Raw genomic sequence first — 25698 nt, 5'->3', positions numbered from 1 at the left:
TAACTATGTATATATATTTCCCAATTGGTTTAACTGCCACCCGCCTGAATCTATTTAAAATCTTTTTTTTTTTTATTTCAACCGCCCGACCCGACCCGCGGATAAAATCTAATTTTTTTAAATTTCATCCGCCCGATCCGCGGATAATCCGCGGACTCCGCGGTTGTGCCCGCAAACCGCGCATCTCTAATATATATATATATATAAATAAGAGAAATACTTGAATTTCAGTGTTCATTTATTTACACATATACACACACATAACACTCATCTACTCATTGTTGAGTTAAGGGTTGAATTGTCCATCCTTGTTCTATTCTCTGTCACTATTTCAGAACACACACATTATACAAATATACATTATAAAATCAATAAGAAAACGGGAGCTCTAATTTGGGAGTCTGAATTAGGATCAGAAGTTCCTATATAAACATTGCGCACTCACGTCGCCTTTTTGTATTGATTACTGCGGCTGTGCACTGGATTCATTCACAAATACAAACCACAACTCACAAACACTTTAGAGTTAGGCTCCACCATCAGAATGTGTACTTAAACTTATAAAGATCACATGGATATTATTCAGTGAGTTGATTCACCAAAACTAACCTGTTATACAGGAGGAAAAAGCACACAGGACGTTTCAATTGTTCACAGACTGGTCGCGCTCATCAGAATGACAAGACACTTCCGGTCTGCAGGTGATAGCATTCAATTGGGAAGAAACGCCCTACTGCCCCCTACTGACCAATGTGAATACTGATAAATGTGTAATGACAGCTCCAAAAACGAATTCAAACCACAAAATAAAATAAATAAATCAACACAAAAAATGTGACACATTATGGGTGGGTCACATATGCATGTACAGTAGATGGCAGTATTGTCCTGTTTAAAAGTGTCACAACATTGCTGTTTACGGCAGACGAACTGCTTTACGGTATACAAAAAAGTGACTGCTGTTGTTGTGTGTTGTTACCGCCCAGGTCTGGTATAGAACAATGTCATTGTCTTTGTTGGGGAACAACAGCAACCAACTGTTCAGCATTTGTGTTCTTTATTTATTGGTGTAATTTGTCAGTATTGTACTGCAATTGTAATAAGTTCACGTGAGTCACGAGTAAGAAAAGCGAGATCTTGCATGTTGCAAATCATTGAGATTTAACTCCCAGGCTCTCTGGTAAGAAAAGAGGGTCACAGCAGGGGGTCGCCCTCAGTGGCCCCCCGTGGGTGGTAATGTGCTCACTCAGTTGCAAGAGCATTTTTTAATAAGTGGGTACTTGTTGGGAGTATTTCGGGATGCTTCATTGGCTCAGCTGGCGTTAAGAAAGAGACAGAAACATAACTGACAATGAAAGAATAGATGGTCAGGATGGGTTGCAGTTCCACAGATTTGAAATGATCTCATATCTGGAATAGGGATGTCCCGATCCAGGTTTTTGCACTTCCGATCCGATACCGATACTGACCGATACTGGCCTATCCGAGCATGTATTAAAAGTTTAAAGTTATTTAGCCTACTTAGTTGTCAGAATCATGTTGAAAAGGGTTTTAGTACTCTTGATAACAACTAGCCAGCTGAATTAGGGGAGTTTGAATAATACACAATGGTTGGTAACAAGAAACTGACCTGTTTATTCAAGGATAAACACAAAATAGACAAAATTAAAGCTGCAAGCAGCGTTGGTCGGGCCCGCGTATTTGGCAGGTGCTAGTCCTAAGTGTCCCAATACTTTTGTCCAGTTTTAGTCCCAAGTGTCCCAATACTTTTGGCAAGTTGTAGTCCTAAGTGTCCCAATACTTTTGGCAAGTTGTAGTCCCAAGTGTCCCAATACTTTTGTCCAGTTTTCGGCCTAAGTGTCCCAATACTTTTGTCCAGTTTTCGGCCTAAGTGTCCCAATACTTTTGTCCAGTTTTAGTCCCAAGTGTCCCAATACTTTTGGCAAGTTGTAGTCCTAAGTGTCCCAATACTTTTGGCAAGTTGTAGTCCTAAGTGTCCCAATACTTTTGTCCAGTTTTCGGCCTAAGTGTCCCAATACTTTTGTCCAGTTTTCGGCCTAAGTGTCCCAATACTTTTGTCCAGTTTTAGTCCCAAGTGTCCCAATACTTTTGGCAAGTTGTAGTCCTAAGTGTCCCAATACTTTTGTCAAGTTGTAGTCCCAAGTGTCCCAATACTTTTGTCCAGTTTTCGGCCTAAGTGTCCCAATACTTTTGTCCAGTTTTCGGCCTAAGTGTCCCAATACTTTTGTCCAGTTTTAGTCCCAAGTGTCCCAATACTTTTGGCAAGTTGTAGTCCTAAGTGTCCCAATACTTTTGGCAAGTTGTAGTCCCAAGTGTCCCAATACTTTTGTCCAGTTTTCGGCCTAAGTGTCCCAATACTTTTGTCCAGTTTTCGGCCTAAGTGTCCCAATACTTTTGTCCAGTTTTCGGCCTAAGTGTCCCAATACTTTTGTCCAGTTTTCGGCCTAAGTGTCCCAATACTTTTGTCCAGTTTTAGTCCCAAGTGTCCCAATACTTTTGGCAAGTTGTAGTCCTAAGTGTCCCAATACTTTTGTCAAGTTGTAGTCCCAAGTGTCCCAATACTTTTGTCCAGTTTTCGGCCTAAGTGTCCCAATACTTTTGTCCAGTTTTCGGCCTAAGTGTCCCAATACTTTTGTCCAGTTTTAGTCCCAAGTGTCCCAATACTTTTGTCCAGTTTTAGTCCCAAGTGTCCCAATACTTTTGGCAAGTTGTAGTCCTAAGTGTCCCAATACTTTTGTCAAGTTGTAGTCCCAAGTGTCCCAATACTTTTGTCCAGTTTTCGGCCTAAGTGTCCCAATACTTTTGTCCAATTTTCGGCCTAAGTGTCCCAATACTTTTGTCCAGTTTTAGTCCCAAGTGTCCCAATACTTTTGGCAAGTTGTAGTCCTAAGTGTCCCAATACTTTTGTCAAGTTGTAGTCCCAAGTGTCCCAATACTTTTGTCCAGTTTTCGGCCTAAGTGTCCCAATACTTTTGTCCAGTTTTCGGCCTAAGTGTCCCAATACTTTTGTCCAGTTTTAGTCCCAAGTGTCCCAATACTTTTGGCAAGTTGTAGTCCTAAGTGTCCCAATACTTTTGGCAAGTTGTAGTCCCAAGTGTCCCAATACTTTTGTCCAGTTTTCGGCCTAAGTGTCCCAATACTTTTGTCCAGTTTTCGGCCTAAGTGTCCCAATACTTTTGTCCAGTTTTCGGCCTAAGTGTCCCAATACTTTTGTCCAGTTTTCGGCCTAAGTGTCCCAATACTTTTGTCCAGTTTTAGTCCCAAGTGTCCCAATACTTTTGGCAAGTTGTAGTCCTAAGTGTCCCAATACTTTTGTCAAGTTGTAGTCCCAAGTGTCCCAATACTTTTGTCCAGTTTTCGGCCTAAGTGTCCCAATACTTTTGTCCAGTTTTCGGCCTAAGTGTCCCAATACTTTTGTCCAGTTTTAGTCCCAAGTGTCCCAATACTTTTGTCCAGTTTTAGTCTCAAGTGTCCCAATACTTTTGGCAAGTTGTAGTCCTAAGTGTCCCAATACTTTTGTCAAGTTGTAGTCCCAAGTGTCCCAATACTTTTGTCCAGTTTTCGGCCTAAGTGTCCCAATACTTTTGTCCAGTTTTCGGCCTAAGTGTCCCAATACTTTTGTCCAGTTTTAGTCCCAAGTGTCCCAATACTTTTGGCAAGTTGTAGTCCTAAGTGTCCCAATACTTTTGTCAAGTTGTAGTCCCAAGTGTCCCAATACTTTTGTCCAGTTTTCGGCCTAAGTGTCCCAATACTTTTGTCCAGTTTTCGGCCTAAGTGTCCCAATACTTTTGTCCAGTTTTAGTCCCAAGTGTCCCAATACTTTTGGCAAGTTGTAGTCCTAAGTGTCCCAATACTTTTGTCAAGTTGTAGTCCCAAGTGTCCCAATACTTTTGTTCAGTTTTCGGCCTAAGTGTCCCAATACTTTTGTCCAGTTTTCGGCCCAAGTGTCCCAATACTTTTGGCAAGTTGTAGTCCTAAGTGTCCCAATACTTTTGTCAAGTTGTAGTCCCAAGTGTCCCAATACTTTTGTCCAGTTTTCGGCCTAAGTGTCCCAATACTTTTGTCCAGTTTTCGGCCTAAGTGTCCCAATACTTTTGTCCAGTTTTAGTCCCAAGTGTCCCAATACTTTTGGCAAGTTGTAGTCCTAAGTGTCCCAATACTTTTGTCAAGTTGTAGTCCCAAGTGTCCCAATACTTTTGTCCAGTTTTCGGCCTAAGTGTCCCAATACTTTTGTCCAGTTTTAGTCCCAAGTGTCCCAATACTTTTGGCAAGTTGTAGTCCTAAGTGTCCCAATACTTTTGGCAAGTTGTAGTCCCAAGTGTCCCAATACTTTTGTCCAGTTTTCGGCCTAAGTGTCCCAATACTTTTGTCCAGTTTTCGGCCTAAGTGTCCCAATACTTTTGTCCAGTTTTCGGCCTAAGTGTCCCAATACTTTTGTCCAGTTTTCGGCCTAAGTGTCCCAATACTTTTGTCCAGTTTTAGTCCCAAGTGTCCCAATACTTTTGGCAAGTTGTAGTCCTAAGTGTCCCAATACTTTTGTCAAGTTGTAGTCCCAAGTGTCCCAATACTTTTGTCCAGTTTTCGGCCTAAGTGTCCCAATACTTTTGTCCAGTTTTCGGCCTAAGTGTCCCAATACTTTTGTCCAGTTTTAGTCCCAAGTGTCCCAATACTTTTGTCCAGTTTTAGTCTCAAGTGTCCCAATACTTTTGGCAAGTTGTAGTCCTAAGTGTCCCAATACTTTTGTCAAGTTGTAGTCCCAAGTGTCCCAATACTTTTGTCCAGTTTTCGGCCTAAGTGTCCCAATACTTTTGTCCAGTTTTCGGCCTAAGTGTCCCAATACTTTTGTCCAGTTTTAGTCCCAAGTGTCCCAATACTTTTGGCAAGTTGTAGTCCTAAGTGTCCCAATACTTTTGTCAAGTTGTAGTCCCAAGTGTCCCAATACTTTTGTCCAGTTTTCGGCCTAAGTGTCCCAATACTTTTGTCCAGTTTTCGGCCTAAGTGTCCCAATACTTTTGTCCAGTTTTAGTCCCAAATGTCCCAATACTTTTGTCCAGTTTTAGTCTCAAGTGTCCCAATACTTTTGGCAAGTTGTAGTCCTAAGTGTCCCAATACTTTTGTCAAGTTGTAGTCCCAAGTGTCCCAATACTTTTGTCCAGTTTTCGGCCTAAGTGTCCCAATACTTTTGTCCAGTTTTCGGCCTAAGTGTCCCAATACTTTTGTCCAGTTTTAGTCCCAAGTGTCCCAATACTTTTGGCAAGTTGTAGTCCTAAGTGTCCCAATACTTTTGTCAAGTTGTAGTCCCAAGTGTCCCAATACTTTTGTCCAGTTTTCGGCCTAAGTGTCCCAATACTTTTGTCCAGTTTTCGGCCTAAGTGTCCCAATACTTTTGTCCAGTTTTAGTCCCAAGTGTCCCAATACTTTTGGCAAGTTGTAGTCCTAAGTGTCCCAATACTTTTGTCAAGTTGTAGTCCCAAGTGTCCCAATACTTTTGTTCAGTTTTCGGCCTAAGTGTCCCAATACTTTTGTCCAGTTTTCGGCCCAAGTGTCCCAATACTTTTGGCAAGTTGTAGTCCTAAGTGTCCCAATACTTTTGTCAAGTTGTAGTCCCAAGTGTCCCAATACTTTTGTCCAGTTTTCGGCCTAAGTGTCCCAATACTTTTGTCCAGTTTTCGGCCTAAGTGTCCCAATACTTTTGTCCAGTTTTAGTCCCAAGTGTCCCAATACTTTTGGCAAGTTGTAGTCCTAAGTGTCCCAATACTTTTGTCAAGTTGTAGTCCCAAGTGTCCCAATACTTTTGTCCAGTTTTCGGCCTAAGTGTCCCAATACTTTTGTCCAGTTTTAGTCCCAAGTGTCCCAATACTTTTGGCAAGTTGTAGTCCTAAGTGTCCCAATACTTTTGGCAAGTTGTAGTCCCAAGTGTCCCAATACTTTTGTCCAGTTTTCGGCCTAAGTGTCCCAATACTTTTGTCCAGTTTTCGGCCTAAGTGTCCCAATACTTTTGTCCAGTTTTCGGCCTAAGTGTCCCAATACTTTTGTCCAGTTTTCGGCCTAAGTGTCCCAATACTTTTGTCCAGTTTTAGTCCCAAGTGTCCCAATACTTTTGGCAAGTTGTAGTCCTAAGTGTCCCAATACTTTTGTCAAGTTGTAGTCCCAAGTGTCCCAATACTTTTGTCCAGTTTTCGGCCTAAGTGTCCCAATACTTTTGTCCAGTTTTCGGCCTAAGTGTCCCAATACTTTTGTCCAGTTTTAGTCCCAAGTGTCCCAATACTTTTGTCCAGTTTTAGTCTCAAGTGTCCCAATACTTTTGGCAAGTTGTAGTCCTAAGTGTCCCAATACTTTTGTCAAGTTGTAGTCCCAAGTGTCCCAATACTTTTGTCCAGTTTTCGGCCTAAGTGTCCCAATACTTTTGTCCAGTTTTCGGCCTAAGTGTCCCAATACTTTTGTCCAGTTTTAGTCCCAAGTGTCCCAATACTTTTGGCAAGTTGTAGTCCTAAGTGTCCCAATACTTTTGTCAAGTTGTAGTCCCAAGTGTCCCAATACTTTTGTCCAGTTTTCGGCCTAAGTGTCCCAATACTTTTGTCCAGTTTTCGGCCTAAGTGTCCCAATACTTTTGTCCAGTTTTAGTCCCAAGTGTCCCAATACTTTTGGCAAGTTGTAGTCCTAAGTGTCCCAATACTTTTGTCAAGTTGTAGTCCCAAGTGTCCCAATACTTTTGTCCAGTTTTCGGCCTAAGTGTCCCAATACATTTGTCCAGTTTTAGTCCCAAGTGTCCCAATACTTTTGGCAAGTTGTAGTCCTAAGTGTCCCAATACTTTTGTCAAGTTGTAGTCCCAAGTGTCCCAATACTTTTGTCAAGTTGTAGTCCCAAGTGTCCCAATACTTTTGTCCAGTTTTCGGCCTAAGTGTCCCAATACTTTTGTCCAGTTTTCGGCCTAAGTGTCCCAATACTTTTGTCCAGTTTTAGTCCCAAGTGTCCCAATACTTTTGGCAAGTTGTAGTCCTAAGTGTCCCAATACTTTTGTCAAGTTGTAGTCCCAAGTGTCCCAATACTTTTGTCCAGTTTTCGGCCCAAGTGTCCCAATACTTTTGTCCAGTTTTCGGCCTAAGTGTCCCAATACTTTTGTCCAGTTTTAGTCCCAAGTGTCCCAATACTTTTGGCAAGTTGTAGTCCTAAGTGTCCCAATACTTTTGTCAAGTTGTAGTCCCAAGTGTCCCAATACTTTTGTCCAGTTTTCGGCCTAAGTGTCCCAATACTTTTGTCCAGTTTTCGGCCTAAGTGTCCCAATACTTTTGGCAAGTTGTAGTCCTAAGTGTCCCAATACTTTTGTCAAGTTTTAGTCCCAAGTGTCCCAATACTTTTGGCAAGTTTTCGGCCTAAGTGTCCCAATACTTTTGTCCGGTGGTAGTCATAAGTGTCCCAATACTTTTGTCCGGTGGTAGTCATAAGTGTCCCAATACTTTTGTCTAGTGTACCTACCTTGTCTGCATTGTGTAGGCACGCTGGTGCTTCCTGCTTTTAAGCAGCCATCTTAAAAAAAACAGCAGCGCAGCAGCATCAGCGCAGCGGGTCTTTGAAGGGTCATAAAATCAAAACCGGAGCAGGTATTAAAACGCTGTTCTGTTATTTTATACACAAGGGTTCAATCTCTCTCCTGTGTTAGTTTGAAGCCGAAACGACAAACGCGCTCAGAGGAGATAGTTTTTGAAGGAAGGTGACCGGTTTTTACAAAAAAATTTGTTTTGAAGGGGGAATAGCAAACTTCCTGTTGATTTTTGCTGGGGGTTGTCAATTTATGAAATGTAGAGGTTTTTGCTTCATGCCTCTCCGACCTTCCCAGTGGGAGTTACAGGCAGTTTTGTCAGTTTTTTCATCCGAGGAGCAGTTTTTTGTGCGTTTTATTAAAAAATTGCGCTAGAGCGCAATTGTGAGATTTGGGGTTAGGTTTTTTTATTAGATCGCAATTTTTGCCAGTCCTGATGTGTGTGTTCAGTTTGGTGAGTTTTGAAGCATGTTAAGGGGGTCAAATTACAGCTCAAAGAGGCAAAAGTGACTGTTTTTAGTACTTTTTTGTCTTGAAGGGGGAATTGCCAACTTCCTGTTGATTTTAGCCCGAGAATGTACCAATATGAAATGTAGGTCTAAGTCAGACCTACATAGAGGTTTTTATTTCATGTCTTTCCGACCTTCCTAGTGGGGGTTACAGGCAGTCTAGTTTTTTTTTCCCCTAGGGGGCGCTAGAGCGCAATTTTGAGTTTTGTGGCAATTTTCGCAGGTCCTGATGTGTGGGTCAAATATGGTGAGTTTTGAAGCATGTTAAGTGGGTCAAATTACAGTTTAATGTGGCGGCGGAAGAATAAAGAATAAAGAATAAAACCTTACAAATTCAATAGGTCCTTATGTCCCATTGCATAAGGACTCCCTTTGGGAGTCCTTATGCAATGGGCCATGCGGGCCCTAATTATACATGACAAACAGAAATGGCATCATTGAACTAGGGTTGGGCGATATGGCCTTTTTTTAATATTGCGATATTTTAAGGCCATATTGCGAAACACGATATATATCTCGATATTTTGCCTTAGCCTTGAATGAACACTTGATGCATATAATCACAGCAGTATGATGATTCTATGTGTTTTGATTGATTGATTGAGACTTTTATTAGTAGATTGCACAGTGAAGTACATATTCCGTACAATTGACCACTAAATGGTAACACCCCAATAAGTTTTTCAACTTCTTTAAGTCGGGGTCCACTTAAATTGATTCATGATACAGATATATACTATCAGATATATACTATCATCATGATACAGTCATCACACAAGATAATCACATTGAATTATTGACATTATTTATAATCCAGGGTGTGGAGGGGGGCGCCGGATGTAAGTGTCAAAAAGACAGCCAAAAGAGTTTGATATGAGAATAAATCTAAAGTTAAAATATAGGGTAGAAATGCACCCATTTGCAGGAAATGTCGTCTTGATTTTCAACATTTTCTTTCAAGGCTTGCATGTCTACATTAAAACATTCTTCTTCATACTGCATTAATATCTGCTACTTTTAAACTTTCATGCAGAGAAGGAAATCACAACTAAAAAATTCACTACTTTTTTTCATACGGTGAGGACGTGGAAATTTTTGCCTCTGCATTTTGATGGTGTGGACGTGTGGCACCGAATGGAGATAAGCGTCTCGACAGACGTCACAATATTTGAACAATGATGACGAAAACTGTTTTCTCTGTCGTGTCCGTGTGTCGAAAATTGTTATGCGCTTATTTTTTTTATTTGATTTTGTGCGTGGCATATAATTGCTATGCGCAGAGGACGCTTGAGCAGTGTGCAATTGCACAGGCGAGCACCTTAGAGGGAGCGTTGCTAGCATCACAGCTAACGTTAGCCATGCTGCTACCTCTCTGCTCGGGGAGGACGTATACGTATGTGACGTATGACGTGACAGTATGTGACGTGTGTAAGAAGGTGCGCTCGCTGTCTGTGAGAGGGAGACACAGAAAAGAGTGAGAAGAGCCTGTCGTGTAATGCCAGCAGCTAAAAGCAACTGCGTGAGAATCCACAGACCTGTGGATGTGTTGAAGGTGTGCTGGAAAATGCGGAACGGAAATTACGGAGCTGCAGAAAAGTGGAATGTATTATTTAAATCGGTGCGTTTTTTAAACTGGATCTGGATCGGTATTTTCCCATGCCTTGCCGATACGCAATTTTTGGCAAATATCGGCAGCCGATCCGATCCAAATATCGGATCGGGACATCCCTAATCTGGAATGAAGTAGCATGACGAGATAGCATAAGAAAACTACCCTATATATAGCAGGCCTGGGCAATTATTTTGACTCGGAGGGGCCACATTTAGAGAGAAAAAAATGCTTCTGGGGGCCGGTATATCTATTTTTAGGAACACTAGTACAAGACCTCACAATAATGTCTGATTGAACGCTAAAAACGTTATGACAGACCGCCTTAAAAAACGTAATGGAATTTTAAAATGTTTTTCACTGAATGAGACACCCGGAATGTACATGAAAATAAAGAATGTGGGTTTTACAATATTAACTATGAACGATAAAACACTGAATATTGACAACATATGAATGTTTCACCCCGTCTTGATAGCATTTTTGTTTAACTCATTCCACGCCGGTGTCAGCCCACACCTTGATAAAACCTGTTAGGTCATGTGACCATTTCACTGCCGGGCCACATTTAGAGAGAAAAAAAATGTGTCTGGGGGCCGGTATATCTGATTTTTAGGAACACTAAAACAAAACCTCACAATAATGTCTGATTGAATGCTAAAAACGTTATGACAGACCGCCTTCAAAAACGGAATGGAATTTTAAAATGTTTTTAACTGAATGAGACACCCAGAATGTACATGAAAATAAAGAATGTGGGATTTACAATATTAACTATGAAGGATAAAACACTGAATATTGACAACATATGAATGTTTCACCCCGTCTTGATAGCATTTTTTGAATTTGGGACATGCTCTCCCTGAGAGAACATGAGGAGGTTGAGGTGGGCGGGGTTGTAAAGGGTAGCGGGGGGGTGTATATTGTAGCGTCCCGGAAGAGTTAGTGCGGAAAGGGCTTCTGGGTATTTGTTCTGTTGTGTTTATGTTGTGTTACGGTGCGGATGTTCTCCCGAAATGTGTTTGTCATTCTTGTTTGGTGTGGGTTCACAGTGTGGCGCATATTTGTAACAGTGTCAAAGTTGTTTATACGGCCACCCTCAGTGTGACCTGTATGGCTGTTGACCAAGTATTTTTAGGAACACTAATACAAAACCTCACAATAATGTCTGATTGAATGCTAAAAACGTTATGACAGACCGCCTTCAAAAACGGAATGGAATTTTAAAATGTTTTTAACTGAATGAGACACCCGGAATGTACATGAAAATAAAGAATGTGGGATTTACAATATTAACTATGAAGGATAAAACACTGAATATTGACGACATATGAATGTTTCACCCCGTCTTGATAGCATTTTTTGAATTTGGGACATGCTCTCCCTGAGAGAACATGAGGAGGTTGAGGTGGGCGGGGTTGTAAAGGGTAGCGGTGGGTGTATATTGTAGCGTCCCGGAAGAGTTAGTGCGGCAAGGGCTTCTGGGTATTTGTTCTGTTGTGTTTATGTTGTGTTAGGGTGCGGATGTTCTCCCGAAATGTGTTTGTCATTCTTGTTTGGTGTGGGTTCACAGTGTGGCGCATATTTGTAACAGTGTCAAAGTTGTTTATACGGCCACCCTCAGTGTGACCTGTATGGCTGTTGACCAAGTATTTTTAGGAACACTAATACAAAACCTCACAATAATGTCTGATTGAATGCTAAAAACGTTATGACAGACCGCCTTCAAAAACGGAATGGAATTTTAAAATGTTTTTAACTGAATGAGACACCCGGAATGTACATGAAAATAAAGAATGTGGGATTTACAATATTAACTATGAAGGATAAAACACTGAATATTGACGACATATGAATGTTTCACCCCGTCTTGATAGCATTTTTTGAATTTGGGACATGCTCTCCCTGAGAGAACATGAGGAGGTTGAGGTGGGCGGGGTTGTAAAGGGTAGCGGTGGGTGTATATTGTAGCGTCCCGGAAGAGTTAGTGCGGCAAGGGCTTCTGGGTATTTGTTCTGTTGTGTTTATGTTGTGTTAGGGTGCGGATGTTCTCCCGAAATGTGTTTGTCATTGTTGTTTGGTGTGGGTTCACAGTGTGACGCATATTTGTAACAGTGTTAAAGTTGTTTATACGGCCACCCTCAGTGTGACCTGTATGGCTGTTGACCAAGTATTTTTAGGAACACTAATACAAAACCTCACAATAATGTCTGATTGAATGCTAAAAACGTTCTAACAGACCGCCTTAAAAAACGGAATGGAATTTCATTTTTTTTTTTACTGTACATGAAAATAAAGAATGTGGTATTTACAATATTAACTATGAAGGATAAAACACTGAATATTGACAACATATGAACGTCACACCCCCCTCTCCATTCACATATTTTACAATCAACAAAAATGCAACAAACACAGCAAAATATAAACGCGAAGGTTAAAAAACCCCCACCTACAATCTAATATATCGGATATATCACTTAGCTGGAGATCAAACAAAACCGAAGTCTTTGTCATGGACCCGCTAGTTGTGGAAGCTAGCTCTCCAATCAGTTAAACAGACTCGGGTTTGGGGGTTAAATCACCAAAAACGATTCCCGGGCGTGTCCACCGCTGCTGCTCACTGCTCCCCTCACCTCCCAGGGAGTGATCAAGGGTGATGGGTCAAATGCAGGGAATAATTCCGCCACACCTAGTGTGTGTGTGTGACTATCATTGGTACTTTCAATCAGTTAAACAGACTCAATAACTCCACAGTGTCGTTTTGGTGAATTTACTGTGAAACTGAAACTGAAACAATACTAAAAGAATGCAAGACACTTGTAAACATGTTAGCGAATACTAACAACGCTAGTTTCCTTACATTACGATAGCACATAGAAATATGCGTAAAGACACCCTATTCAGACATCACACATGGGACGGTTTAGTAAGCACGAATTGTTTTAGTTGAATTGTAAAACGTATAAGCGTTGCTTGGAGCGTTAAATAAAGAATCCTTTCAAGCGAAAACGCTATGGTCGGTTTTACCTCCGGTTCGAGGCAAACAGGAAGTTGCAACAACTGCAGTGACCGAACTCGTCCAAAAGGTGGCGCCATAGTACAAACAGTTTCAGTGTCTCTGCTTGGGTTTAATGAAACTGTTGATCACAAAACATTATGGCCGTGACCAGGAAAATTCCAGAAATTAGCCGTGCCGTTTCATAAGCTGCAGGGTTCAAAGCATAGGAAAAAAGTAGTGAAGTGAATTTTATTTATATATATATATAGCACTTTTTTCCTCTGGAGACTCAAAGCGTTTACATAGTAAAAGCCATTATTTAAGCTAAATTTAAAGCAGTGTGGATGGCACTGGGAGCGAGGATGACGTTTCTTGCCCAAGGACACAAAGGTAGTGACAAGGATGACGGCGGCTGGAATCGAACCTGGGACCCTCAAGTTGCTGACAAATTGAAGAAATTTTAAAGTGATAATTAAAAAAAAAAAAAAAGCTCTCCATAATTATAAAATGACATTTGTGTTGCTTGTTTTGCAGACCCTCACTGTGTCCAAAAAGAGAGAACTCCTGTGCATCTACTGACTCTGAGGTACTACAACTCTTTTCCTTTTTTTTGGTCTTGCTCAACATAATTAATGATATACATACATATATATATATATATATATATATATATATATATATATATATATATATATATATATATGTATATATGTATATGTGTATATGTATATATATACAGGTAAAAGCCAGTAAATTAGAATATTTTGAAAAACTTGATTTATTTCAGTAATTGCATTCAAAAGGTGTAACTTGTACATTATATTTATTCATTGCACACAGACTGATGCATTCAAATGTTTATTTCATTTAATTTTGATGATTTGAAGTGGCAACAAATGAAAATCCAAAATTCCGTGTGTCACAAAATTAGAATATTACTTAAGGCTAATACAAAAAAGGGATTTTTAGAAATGTTGGCCAACTGAAAAGTATGACAATGAAAAATATGAGCATGTACAATACTCAATACTTGGTTGGAGCTCCTTTTGCCTCAATTACTGCGTTAATGCGGCGTGGCATGGAGTCGTTGAGTTTCTGGCACTGCTCAGGTGTTATGAGAGCCCAGGTTGCTCTGATAGTGGCCTTCAACTCTTCTGCGTTTTTGGGTCTGGCATTCTGCATCTTCCTTTTCACAATACCCCACAGATTTTCTATGGGGCTAAGGTCAGGGGAGTTGGCGGGCCAATTTAGAACAGAAATACCATGGTCCGTAAACCAGGCACGGGTAGATTTTGCGCTGTGTGCAGGCGCCAAGTCCTGTTGGAACTTGAAATCTCCATCTCCATAGAGCAGGTCAGCAGCAGGAAGCATGAAGTGCTCTAAAACTTGCTGGTAGACGGCTGCGTTGACCCTGGATCTCAGGAAACAGAGTGGACCGACACCAGCAGATGACATGGCACCCCAAACCATCACTGATGGTGGAAACTTTACACTAGACTTCAGGCGACGTGGATCCTGTGCCTCTCCTGTCTTCCTCCAGACTCTGGGACCTCGATTTCCAAAGGAAATGCAAAATGTGCATGGTTGGGTGATGGTTTGGGGTGCCATGTCATCTGCTGGTGTCGGTCCACTCTGTTTCCTGAGATCCAGGGTCAACGCAGCCGTCTACCAGCAAGTTTTAGAGCACTTCATGCTTCCTGCTGCTGACCTGCTCTATGGAGATGGAGATTTCAAGTTCCAACAGGACTTGGCGCCTGCACACAGCGCAAAATCTACCCGTGCCTGGTTTACGGACCATGGTATTTCTGTTCTAAATTGGCCCGCCAACTCCCCTGACCTTAGCCCCATAGAAAATCTGTGGGGTATTGTGAAAAGGAAGATGCAGAATGCCAGACCCAAAAACGCAGAAGAGTTGAAGGCCACTATCAGAGCAACCTGGGCTCTCATAACACCTGAGCAGTGCCAGAAACTCATCGACTCCATGCCACGCCGCATTAACGCAGTAATTGAGGCAAAAGGAGCTCCAACCAAGTATTGAGTATTGTACATGCTCATATTTTTCATTTTCATACTTTTCAGTTGGCCAACATTTCTAAAAATCCCTTTTTTGTATTAGCCTTAAGTAATATTCTAATTTTGTGACACACGGAATTTTGGATTTTCATTTGTTGCCACTTCAAATCATCAAAATTAAATGAAATGAACATTTGAATGCATCAGTCTGTGTGCAATGAATAAATATAATGTACAAGTTACACCTTTTGAATGCAATTACTGAAATAAATCAAGTTTTTCAAAATATTCTAATTTACTGGCTTTTACCTGTGTATATATATATACATATATATGTATATGTGTGTGTATGTGTGTGTATATATATATATATATATATATATATGTATATGTATATACATATAGAAATCAGAGGTCTCAAGGTTGGCAAGTATGGTGAATGTTGTCTGTCTATCTGTGTTGGCCCTGCCATGAGATGGCAACTTGTCCAGGGTGTACTCTGCCTTCCGCTCAAATCCAGCTGGGATAGGCTCCAGCGACCCCCCGCCACCCTGAAAGGGACAAGCGGTAGAAAAATGGATGGATGGATATACTAATTATTACTCACTGCAGACTTATTGAGAGCCAACAAACATAAAAAAATATCACTTAGGGATGCTGACTGCTAGCATGTCCATATATTCCCATTTAGATGAAGTGAATTATATTTATATAGCGCTTTTCTCTAGTGACTCAAAGCGCTTTTACATAGTGAACCCCAATATCTAAGTTACATTTAAACCAGTGTGGGTGGCACTGGGAGGAGGTAGGTGAAGTGTCTTGCCCAAGGACACAACGGCAGTGAATCAGGGATCGAACCTGGAACCCTCAAGTAGCCCGGCACGGCCGCTCTTCCCACCGAGCTATCTAATCCTTGCGAAGAAACGGGGTGGTGGTTTTGTGTCGTTCTCGCCAGTTCCGGGTCCTAAATGGCGGTCAAAGTGTACCAACTTGTCGGAATACCTCCTCAGCAGTGACGTGCGGTCACTAGAGAAAGAAAAAAAAATGTAAAAAGAAAAAAAAAAAAAATTAAATTGTTATATGTATCCAGTGATTATACTATAAAGTTATTTTCCATTTAACTTCACCAGTTTTAGATTATTTTTATTCAAAATCGCTGAATTTTCACATTTGCCGTTCAAATACTGAGAAGAGACGGTGCGGTGAACAGCAGCCAGTTGAGGCACGTCACTCAGTGCCTCAACATGGATTGCGGACTCGGCTAACTGCTGGCCTGCTGTGCAGTGAGACCGTATTGCTATATGAATTATATTATACATTTCCATAGTTTAGTTAGCTGAGGTATATAATGTACAGTGTATCTTGTCAACAACTGTATGTGTGTAACGTATTTCTTGTGCTGAGCGATCATAAAACTGCTGCGAAGACGCACTAGGCGAGGCTCACAGTAATACCGCCTCATGGTGGTAGAGAATGCACTCCCGCCATAGAATGCACCCCCTGACTAAAGCCCACACCCAAACCCTCCACGTGCAAGACCGAATCCACCCCAAAAAAAGTCACTTAACAAGAAGCCAAAAAGTGCAAAAACAACATTGCTCGCGCCGGAGGAGCCGTGAACGACTGCAGGGACACAACATTAGGTACACCTGCAGACTGCAGCACGGATTTCATATTTCGTTCATTCACAACTCCTCCAACACGAACACCACTGTTCCCGCACTTATAAGTAAAGGTAAGACCATAATAACGTTTTTTTTTATTAAATGTAAGCTTTTTTGTGTGCTACAGTTTGTATGTGTAAAGTTAAAGTTAAGTTAAAGCAGGGGCGTCACTAGCTTTTAAGGACAGGGGGGGGCTTTGCCCCCAGGAGATGCACAGGATGCGAGCGAATGTTACGCACGAGCACAAAACTTCACAAACGGCTAACAAAGACTTAGAAATGATTCAATGTTATTATTATTATTTTAAAAAAATGCACGGGACGAAATGGCGATGGCTTTTAACCATATATTTTCTTTTTCTTTTTATGTATTTATTCATTTTACATTTTATATTAAATGTCTTGGTTTTTCCTCCCTCTGAAAATCCTATTAAACGTTAAACAAGCCATCCTATAATAATAAAACAGCTATTAATGTAACAATACAATAAAACAAATATATTTAATGATGTTTTTTTTCATTATTTTAAAAATAGGCTAATGTATATTACTTTATATAGATTCTACAAGAAACAGAAAACTTAAAAAAATAAATGATTTACAATTGCACACACAAGGTTTTGTGCAGCTTCACTCATTGTAAAGGAAGATAATGTGCTTCGTACACCTGCAGGACCGCAAGCAAGGTCGCAGAGAAAATGCGGGCTGGAATTTGAGTGATGTGGGCATTTTCTATATGAACAAGTGGAATGGATTGGATACCGACGCACTAAAGGGGCTCTCTACCTTACGCTACGAAGTGAGGGAAACTGAGTGAATAATAACAGGTTATATGATTATTTATTTAAACTCATATTTGGGCCACTTTATAATGAATAGGTCGGCATTTATTTGTAAAAAAACAAACAAAAAAACACTAAATTATTTAGGGGGGCTTAAGAATATTTTAGGGGGGCTTGAGCTTGAGAAAAAGGGGAGGACTGCTGCTCTCAGGTTTTTTGGGTTGGGACTCCCTGACCGCTGCTATGCTGTGTTGTAGGTGCCAGAGAGGATCCAGAACACGGGGGAGGAGGTAAGTGAGCTGCAACCAATAGCTGAGAACCACACCACCATCCAGGGGGTGACCAGGGAGCAGGACCACAACAAGCACAGTCCACCACACACAGGTGAGAACTTCTGAATCTGGAATATAAACTCACTTCCACTCATTCTGTTTGGCGACACTTGATACTACGCAGGATAGTCAATGTGTTTAGTTTCTTTTCACGTATTTTTCAGACTATTTTATTTGTGAGAGTCCAGTCCATAGTGGATCTAACATAATAGTGAGAGTCCAGTCCATAGTGGATCTAACATAATATTATGAGAGTCCAGTCCATAATGGATCTAACATAATAGTGAGAGTCCAGTCCATAGTGGATCTAACATAATAGTGAGAGTCCAGTCCTTAGTGGAGCTAACATAATAGTGAGAGTCCAGTCCATAGTGGATCTAACATAATAGTGTGAGAGTCCAGTCCATAGTGGATCTAACATAATAGTGAGAGTCCAGTCCATAGTGGATCTAACATAATAGTGAGAGTCCAGTCCTTAGTGGATCTAACATAATAGTGAGAGTCCAGTCCATAGTGGATCTAACATAATAGTGAGAGTCCAGTCCATAGTGGATCTAACATAATAGTGAGAGTCCAGTCCATAGTGGATCTAACATAATAGTGAGAGTCCAGTCCATAGTGGATATAACATAATAGTGAGAGTCCAGTCCGTAGTGGATCTAACATAATAGTGAGAGTCCAGTCCATAGTGGATCCAACATAATAGTGAGAGTCCAGTCCATAGTGGATCTAACATAATAGTGAGAGAGTCCAGTCCATAGTGGATCTAACATAATGGTGTGAGAGTCCAGTCCATAGTGGATCTAACATAATAGTGTGAGAGTCCAGTCCATAGTGGATCTAACATGATAGTGAGAGTCCAGTCCATAGTGGATCTAACATAATAGTGAGAGTCCAGTCCATAGTGGATCTAACATAATAGTGAGAGTCCAGTCCATAGTGGATCTAACATAATAGTGTGAGAGTCCAGTCCATAGCGGATCTAACATAATAGTGTGAGAGTCCAGTCCATAGTGGATCTAACATAATAGTGAGAGTCCAGTCCATAGTTGATCAAGCATGATAGTGTGAGAGTCCAGTCCATAGTGGATCTAACATAATAGTGAGAGTCCAGTCCATAGTGGATCTAACATAATAGTGAGAGTCCAGTCCATAGTGGATCTAACATAATAGTGAGAGTCCAGTCCTTAGTGGATCTAACATAATAGTGAGAGTCCAGTCCATAGTGGATCTAGCATAATAGTGTGAGAGTCCAGTCCATAGTGGATCTAGTTAATAGTGTGAGAGTCTAGTCCATAGTGGATCCAACATAATGAGAGTCCAGTCCATAGTGGATCTAACATAATAGTGTGAGAGTCCAGTCCATAGTGGATCTAACATAATAGTGTGAGAGTCCAGTCCATAGTGGATCTAACATAATAGTGTGAGAGTCCAGTCCATAGTGGATCTAACATAATAGTGAGTGTCCAGTCCATAGTGGATCTAACATAATAGTGAGAGTCCAGTCCATAGTGGATCTAACATTATAGTGAGAGTCCAGTCCATAGTGGATCTAGTTAATAGTGTGAGAGTCCAGTCCATAGTGGATCCAACATAATAGTGAGAGTCCAGTCCATAGTGGATCTAACATAATAGTGAGAGTCCAGTCCATAGTGGATCTAACATAATAGTGAGAGTCCAGTCCATAGTGGATCTAACATAAGTGTCAGAGTCCAGTCCGTAGTGGATCTAGTTAATAGTGTGAGAGTCTAATCCATAGTGGATCTAACATAATAGTGAGAGTCCAGTCCATAGTGGATCTAACATAATAGTGTGAGAGTCCAGTCCATAGTGGATCTAACATAATAGTGTGAGAGTCCAGTCCATAGTGGATCTAACATAATAGTGAGAGTCCAGTCCATAGTGGATCTAACATAATAGTGAGAGTCCAGTCCATAGTGGATCTAACATAATAGTGAGAATCCAGTCCATAGTGGATCTAACTTAATAGTGTGAGAGTCCAGTCCATAGTGGATCTAACATAATAGTGAGAGTCCAGTCCATAGTGGATCTAACATAATAGTTAGAGTCCAGTCCATAGTGGATCTAACATAATAGTGTGAGAGTCCAGTCCGTAGTGGATCTAACATAATAGTGTGAGAGTCCAGTCCATAGTGGATCTAACATAACCATATTTTTCGGACTATTTTATTTGGTACACGGTGAAATGATAAGTGTGACAAGTAGATGGCAGTCACACATAAGAGATACGTGTAGACTGCAATATGACTCAAGTAAACAACACCAACATCTTATATGTTCCATTGAAAATATAGAACATGACACACGGCGCTCAAAAATCTATCAAAATGTTTTAGTACGACTTTGGTAAGCTATGAAGCCACACCGCTTGATGGATTGTCGGCGCATTAAACATAGGAGTATTATTATGGCGTGTGTGTAAGGCAAGACATATTATCTCGTGTTTTTTTCCCGCAATATAATGCAAAAGAGACTTTTCTTACCTTCGTGTATCTGCTGATCTGTATTTGGGATCTGCATAAGTCCTGCCTTTGTAGTCCGTGCCGACATCGTAGTCGATAAGCTTCTTCTTTTTCTCTATCTTCTTGTTATGTGACATTCATCCTCCACTGTTGCCATTTCTAATATAAAGTAGTGTAAAGTTGTTACTTATATCTGTCAGTAAACTCGCCATGAAAGCGCTAAAACATACCGGTGTAGTGAGTTGACATTATTCACCCAAGGAACTTAAGTTATTCGAGAGTTCCGGTCGGACGGTTTTTCACGGGACACATTTCCGGGTGTTGTTGTTGTTTCCGGATGAGGAGATGCTGCTCCGTTATTGATTGAAGTAAAGTCTGAATGTCGTTAAAACAGTTAGCGCCATCTTTTGACACTTCTTCCACTCCCGTCCTTGCACTCTACAACAAAGATGACGGGGAGAAGTACTGTAAAACCTAATCTATGCAACTTTTTGAGCAAAGAACCACCATTACATGTTATGTAGACCACAAGGAAGTCTTTTACATTTAGAAAAAAATAATAATAATATGACTCCTTTAATGCGCCTTATAATCCGGTGCGTCTTATATATGAAACTAGACCTGATTAGACCCGCTCATCGGCAGTGCGCCCTATGGTCCGGAAAATACGGTACACATTCAGCTCCGACCTTCTGCTTGTGACAAAAATGTTACTCTTCAGACCAAGAAATGTGTTCAATTCAATCAGTGTCCAGTTCTGTTGAGAAACTAATCGTAGCCTCTTGCTTAACATAGAAAAGTGTACGTGTGGTTCCGGGTTCACAAGAACTATATTGGAGGGTTACAGTTGTGTTGTATTAAAAAAGCTGTCTTTGGAGCCCTGGTGGGTCTGTTCCAGGAAAGATCTCAAGGCTTCTCTGGCTTTCTCAGTATAAAAGGACTCAGGCTGGGAGATTTGTTAACCCACAAAGCGAGCGGGGGGGCTCCAGTCATGGTGTTAGGGGAAAAATGCAGAGCTAATAAAAACGGTTAAGAAATTCAAGTTGCCCTCCGGTGTAATCTGTGTCCTTAATGAAAAGCCTTCTCCTCGTTGGTTGAAAAATGTTCTTCATTGTCTTGTGATGATATGTCTGAACATTTTCCTCAGTCAGAGCTGCTGTTGGCACTTCCCAAAATATCGAAGTGGACCTTTCCTCCAGCGGCTTGCCGGAGTTTGAGCTTGGTCCCGATGAAGTCTTTATTGTATCGCCGAGCCCGAGTCTGACCAGGCCTTCTTTCTCCCCACACACAGTAAGAACTATTCAAATTTCATAATGTATTGTTTGTCGTATTCTGTGTGTACATCAACCCTGTCCTCTTAACCCTAGAAGAAGTCATTGTCCACTGACTATAGTGCACACCTAAATAGAAACTGCACCCACTTTATTTTTGGACATTCTATTTTGAAGGTATATAGGCCACACGCGTCCATAAGACGCAGATTCTAAAACATGAAATATTTTCACAGGCGCTTCACAAATTTAACAAAAGACTATGAGCTCCATTCAGCGACCGTTCTTAAGAACAAGTTTTGTTCTTAGGCCCACTTATGAAGTTTTTAAGGAGATTTTTGTACTCACCAATGTTTTCTTAGCTGGGATTTGTTCGTAGGTAAGAACAAAATCTATGAGTCCTCCAGAGCACTCTTAGGGTGGCCTATTTGTTCTTAAGTAAGACAAATTCTCTTACTTCTGTTGTCTAATGACAAATTAATATCATAGATATATAGATATGGAGAGAGAGAGAGAGAGAGAGAGAGAGAGAGAGAGAGATAGTGTGAGAGTCCAGTCCATAGTGGATCTAACATAATAGTGTGAGAGTCCAGTCCATAGTGGATCCAACATAATAGTGAGAGTCCAGTCCATAGTGGATCTAACATAATAGTGTGAGAGTCCAGTCCATAGTGGATCTAACATAATAGTGAGAGTCCAGTCCATAGTGGATCTAACATAATAGTGAGAGTCCAGTCCATAGTGGATCTAACATAGTATTGTGAGAGTCCAGTCCATAGTGGATCTAAGATAATAGTGTGAGAGTCCAGTCCATAGTGGATCTAACATAATAGTGTGAGAGTCCAGTCCATAGTGGATCCAACATAATAGTGAGAGTCCAGTCCATAGTGGATCTAACATAATAGTGTGAGAGTCCAGTCCATAGTGGATCTAGCATAATAGTGAGAGTCCAGTCCATAGTGGATCTAACATAATAGTGTGAGAGTCCAGTCCATAGTGGATCTAACATAATAGTGAGAGTCCAGTCCATAGTGGATCTAACATAATAGTGAGAGTCCAGTCCATAGTGGGTCTAACATAATAGTGTGAGAGTCCAGTCCATAGTGGATCTAACATAATAGTGAGAGTCCAGTCTATAGTGGATCTAACATAATAGTGTGAGAGTCCAGTCCATAGTGGATCTAACATAATAGTGAGAGTCCAGTCCATAGTGGATCTAACATAATAGTGTGAGAGTCCAGTCCATAGTGGATCTAACATAATAGTGTGAGAGTCCAGTCCATAGTGGATCTAACATAATAGTGAGAGTCCAGTCCATAGTGGATCTAACATAATAGTGTGAGAGTCCAGTCTATAGTGGATCTAACATAATAGTGAGAGTCCAGTCCATAGTGGATCTAGTTAATAGTGTGAGAGTCCAGTTCATAGTGGATCTAACATAATATTGTGAGAGTCCAGTCCATAGTGGATCTAACATAATAGTGTGAGAGTCCAGTCCATAGTGGATCTAACATAATAATGAGAGTCCAGTCCATAGTGGATCTAACATAATAATGAGAGTCCAGTCCATAGTGGATCTAACATAATAGTGAGAGTCCAGTCCATAGTGGATCTAACATAATAGTGTGAGAGTCCAGTCCATAGTGGATCTAACATCAATCAATCAACGCACATTTCTTGCGGTGTGGTGATATCCTTTACACACCGATGTCACTTTTTGATGCAGTACCGCCTGAAGGTCCGTAACATCATCGCTTACGCCTGTGAGCTGTGTGAAGAAGCTAAGTTGCAGGTAGTGTGATCTATATGTGGCAGTCCAAATGTATCTGTGGCGTCCCCTGACCAATGCGTGGTAAACACTGTGCCATACTGTACATACTGTACACCTGCCTACACCTATAACAACTTTATGGTCCGTAATGGGGAAACAAAATGATAAATTGATGACGGGAGTGTTCTCCTGGAATAAGAGTTGGCAGGAATAACAGTTCTGGAATAAGAGTTGGCAGGAATAACAGTTCTGGAATAAGAGTTGGCAGGAATAACAGTTCTGGAATAAGAGTTGGCAGGAATAACAATTCTGGAATAAGAGTTGGCAGGAATAACAGTTCTGGAATAAGAGTTGGCAGGAATAACAGTTCTGGAATAAGAGTTGGCAGGAATAACAGTTCTGGCAGCTTTTTTTTGAAGGACTGGCAAGCTTTTCCGCAGCCCGGGTTAATGGGAGTATTATCTACAGAGCCAGATTCCCAGCTCCAATTGTGTGTGCGTGTGTTTGTGTATTGCATGCATGCATGCTCTGGCACGCAGTGTGTGGTCTGCCTGTGTGTGTGTGTGTGTGTGCGTGTGTGTGTCCTGGACGCAGACACCCCTGCAAATGTTTGCACGGGCTAATAGTCCACTCGTTTCCAGATGAACTTCCTGATCCGGGTGTCAAACCTTTAAAGCCAAGCAAGCGTGCAGTTAAACATTTAGTTGCACTGATGCATGAATATATCCACTCATAGCTCTTAGTTCCTTACACCGGCCTTTATCACACTACACTGCAAAAAGGCCGTGTTCAAAAACAAGGGCAAAAAATACAAAAATGAGGGGTATTTTATTTGAACTAAGCAAAATTATCTGCCAATAGAACAAGAAAATGTGGCTTGTCAAGACTTTCCAAAACAAGTAAAATTAGCTAACCTCAATGAACCCAAAAATAGCTTAAAATAAGTATATTCTCACTAATAACAAGTGCACTTTTCTTGGTAGTCAATATGTTGAAAAATATTCTTAAATGAAGTAAATGCTAGTGCCATTATCTTGACATAATGATATGCGCTTGGCATTACATTTCTTGAAACCAGCAAACTTATACTAAAAAGTAAATTATTGATCTTAATGGAAAGGCAACAAGGCAAGCGCTTGTTACTCTCGGGGTCTCCTAGCCGCTCAGGCAAATCATATTGTCTAAAAATGCATTTTTCCATGGATAACATGACATCATCGCGCCAAGTGCAAGCTCTTTCAGTCCATTAGTGCGCAAGGAAAAAAAATAAAAATATATATATATATATATATATATATATACCGTATATATATATATATATATATATATATATACTGCAAAAAGTCAGTGTTCAAAAACCCCAAAAAAATATACAAAAATTAGGGGTTACTCTCGGGGTCTCCTAGCCGCTCAGGCAAATCACATTGTCTAAAAATGCATTTTTCCATGGATAACATGACATCATCGCGCCAAGTGCAAGCTCTTTCAGTCCATTAGTGCGCAAGGAGAAAAAAAAAAAATATATATATTATATATATATATATATATATATATATATATATATATATATATATATATATATATATATATACTGCAAAAAGTCAGTGTTCAAAAACAAAAAACAAAAATACAAAAATTAGGGGTTACTCTCGGGGTCTCCTAGCCGCTCAGGCAAATCACATTGTCTAAAAATGCATTTTTCCATGGATAACATGACATCATCGCATCAAGTGCAAGCTCTTTCAGTCCATTAGTGCGCGAGAAAAAAAAAAAAAAAAAAAAAAAAAAAAATATATATATATATATATATATATACTGCAAAAAGTCAGTGTTCAAAAAAAAAAAAAAAAATAAATAAAAAATTAGGGGTTACTCTCGGGGTCTCCTAGCCGCTCAGGCAAATCATATTGTCTAAAAATGCATTTTTCCATGGATAACATGACATCATTGCGCCAAGTGCAAGCTCTTTCAGTCCATTAGTGCGCAAGGAAAAAAAATAAAATATATATATATATATATATATATATATATATATATATATATATATATATATATATACTGTATATATACTGCAAAAAGTCAGTGTTCAAAAACAAAACAAAAAAAATACAAAAATTAGGGGTTACTCTCGGGGTCTACTAGCCGCTCAGGCAAATCATATGGTCTAAAAATGCACTTTTCCATGGATAACATGACATCATCACGCCAAGTGCGTGCTCTTTCAGTCCATTAGTGCGCAAGGAAAAAAAAAAAAAAATATATATATATATATATATATATATACTGCAAAAAGTCAGTGTTCAAAAACAAAAACAAAAAATACAAAAATTAGGGGTTACTCTCGGGGTCTCCTAGCCGCTCAGGCAAATCATATTGTCTAAAAATGCATTTTTCCATGGATAACATGACATCATCGCGCCAAGTGCAAGCTCTATCAGTCAATTAGTGCGCATATATACAGCCCGGCCCCCGGCCAACATTTTTTTAATTGTAATTTTGAAGAATTTATCTGAATGTGCATGAACTATTTCTGTTCAAAATTGTTTGAAATGTCACATGTTTAAATATTAACTGTCAGTTTACTGTACTGTGCCAACTGTACTACTATATGAGTACCTATTTTCTATTGTTTCATTGAAAATAAAACAAAGTCCATTTGGCTGTCATCTGTTTTAATTATGAGACACAATTGTGTCAAAGTC

General features: G+C 40.3%; 1 protein-coding gene across 2 annotated transcripts in view; it reads left to right on the top strand.

Annotated features, from left to right (window-relative positions):
* Positions 1 to 25698, top strand: part of LOC133623011 (uncharacterized) — a 96686-nt gene that overhangs the window by 64691 nt on the left and 6297 nt on the right. For both annotated transcript variants that reach the window (XM_072914300.1, XM_072914299.1), the window contains exons 3-5: positions 13216 to 13267; positions 17397 to 17523; positions 21102 to 21244. In XM_072914300.1, the coding sequence (XP_072770401.1) occupies positions 13216 to 13267; positions 17397 to 17523; positions 21102 to 21244 (322 nt within the window). The remainder of the gene's footprint in view (positions 1 to 13215; positions 13268 to 17396; positions 17524 to 21101; positions 21245 to 25698) is intronic.

This window comes from Nerophis lumbriciformis, linkage group LG12 (genome assembly GCF_033978685.3).
Source record: "Nerophis lumbriciformis linkage group LG12, RoL_Nlum_v2.1, whole genome shotgun sequence".
Classification (NCBI taxonomy): domain Eukaryota; kingdom Metazoa; phylum Chordata; class Actinopteri; order Syngnathiformes; family Syngnathidae; genus Nerophis; species Nerophis lumbriciformis.
This window is presented reverse-complemented; position numbering and strand designations above follow the sequence as displayed.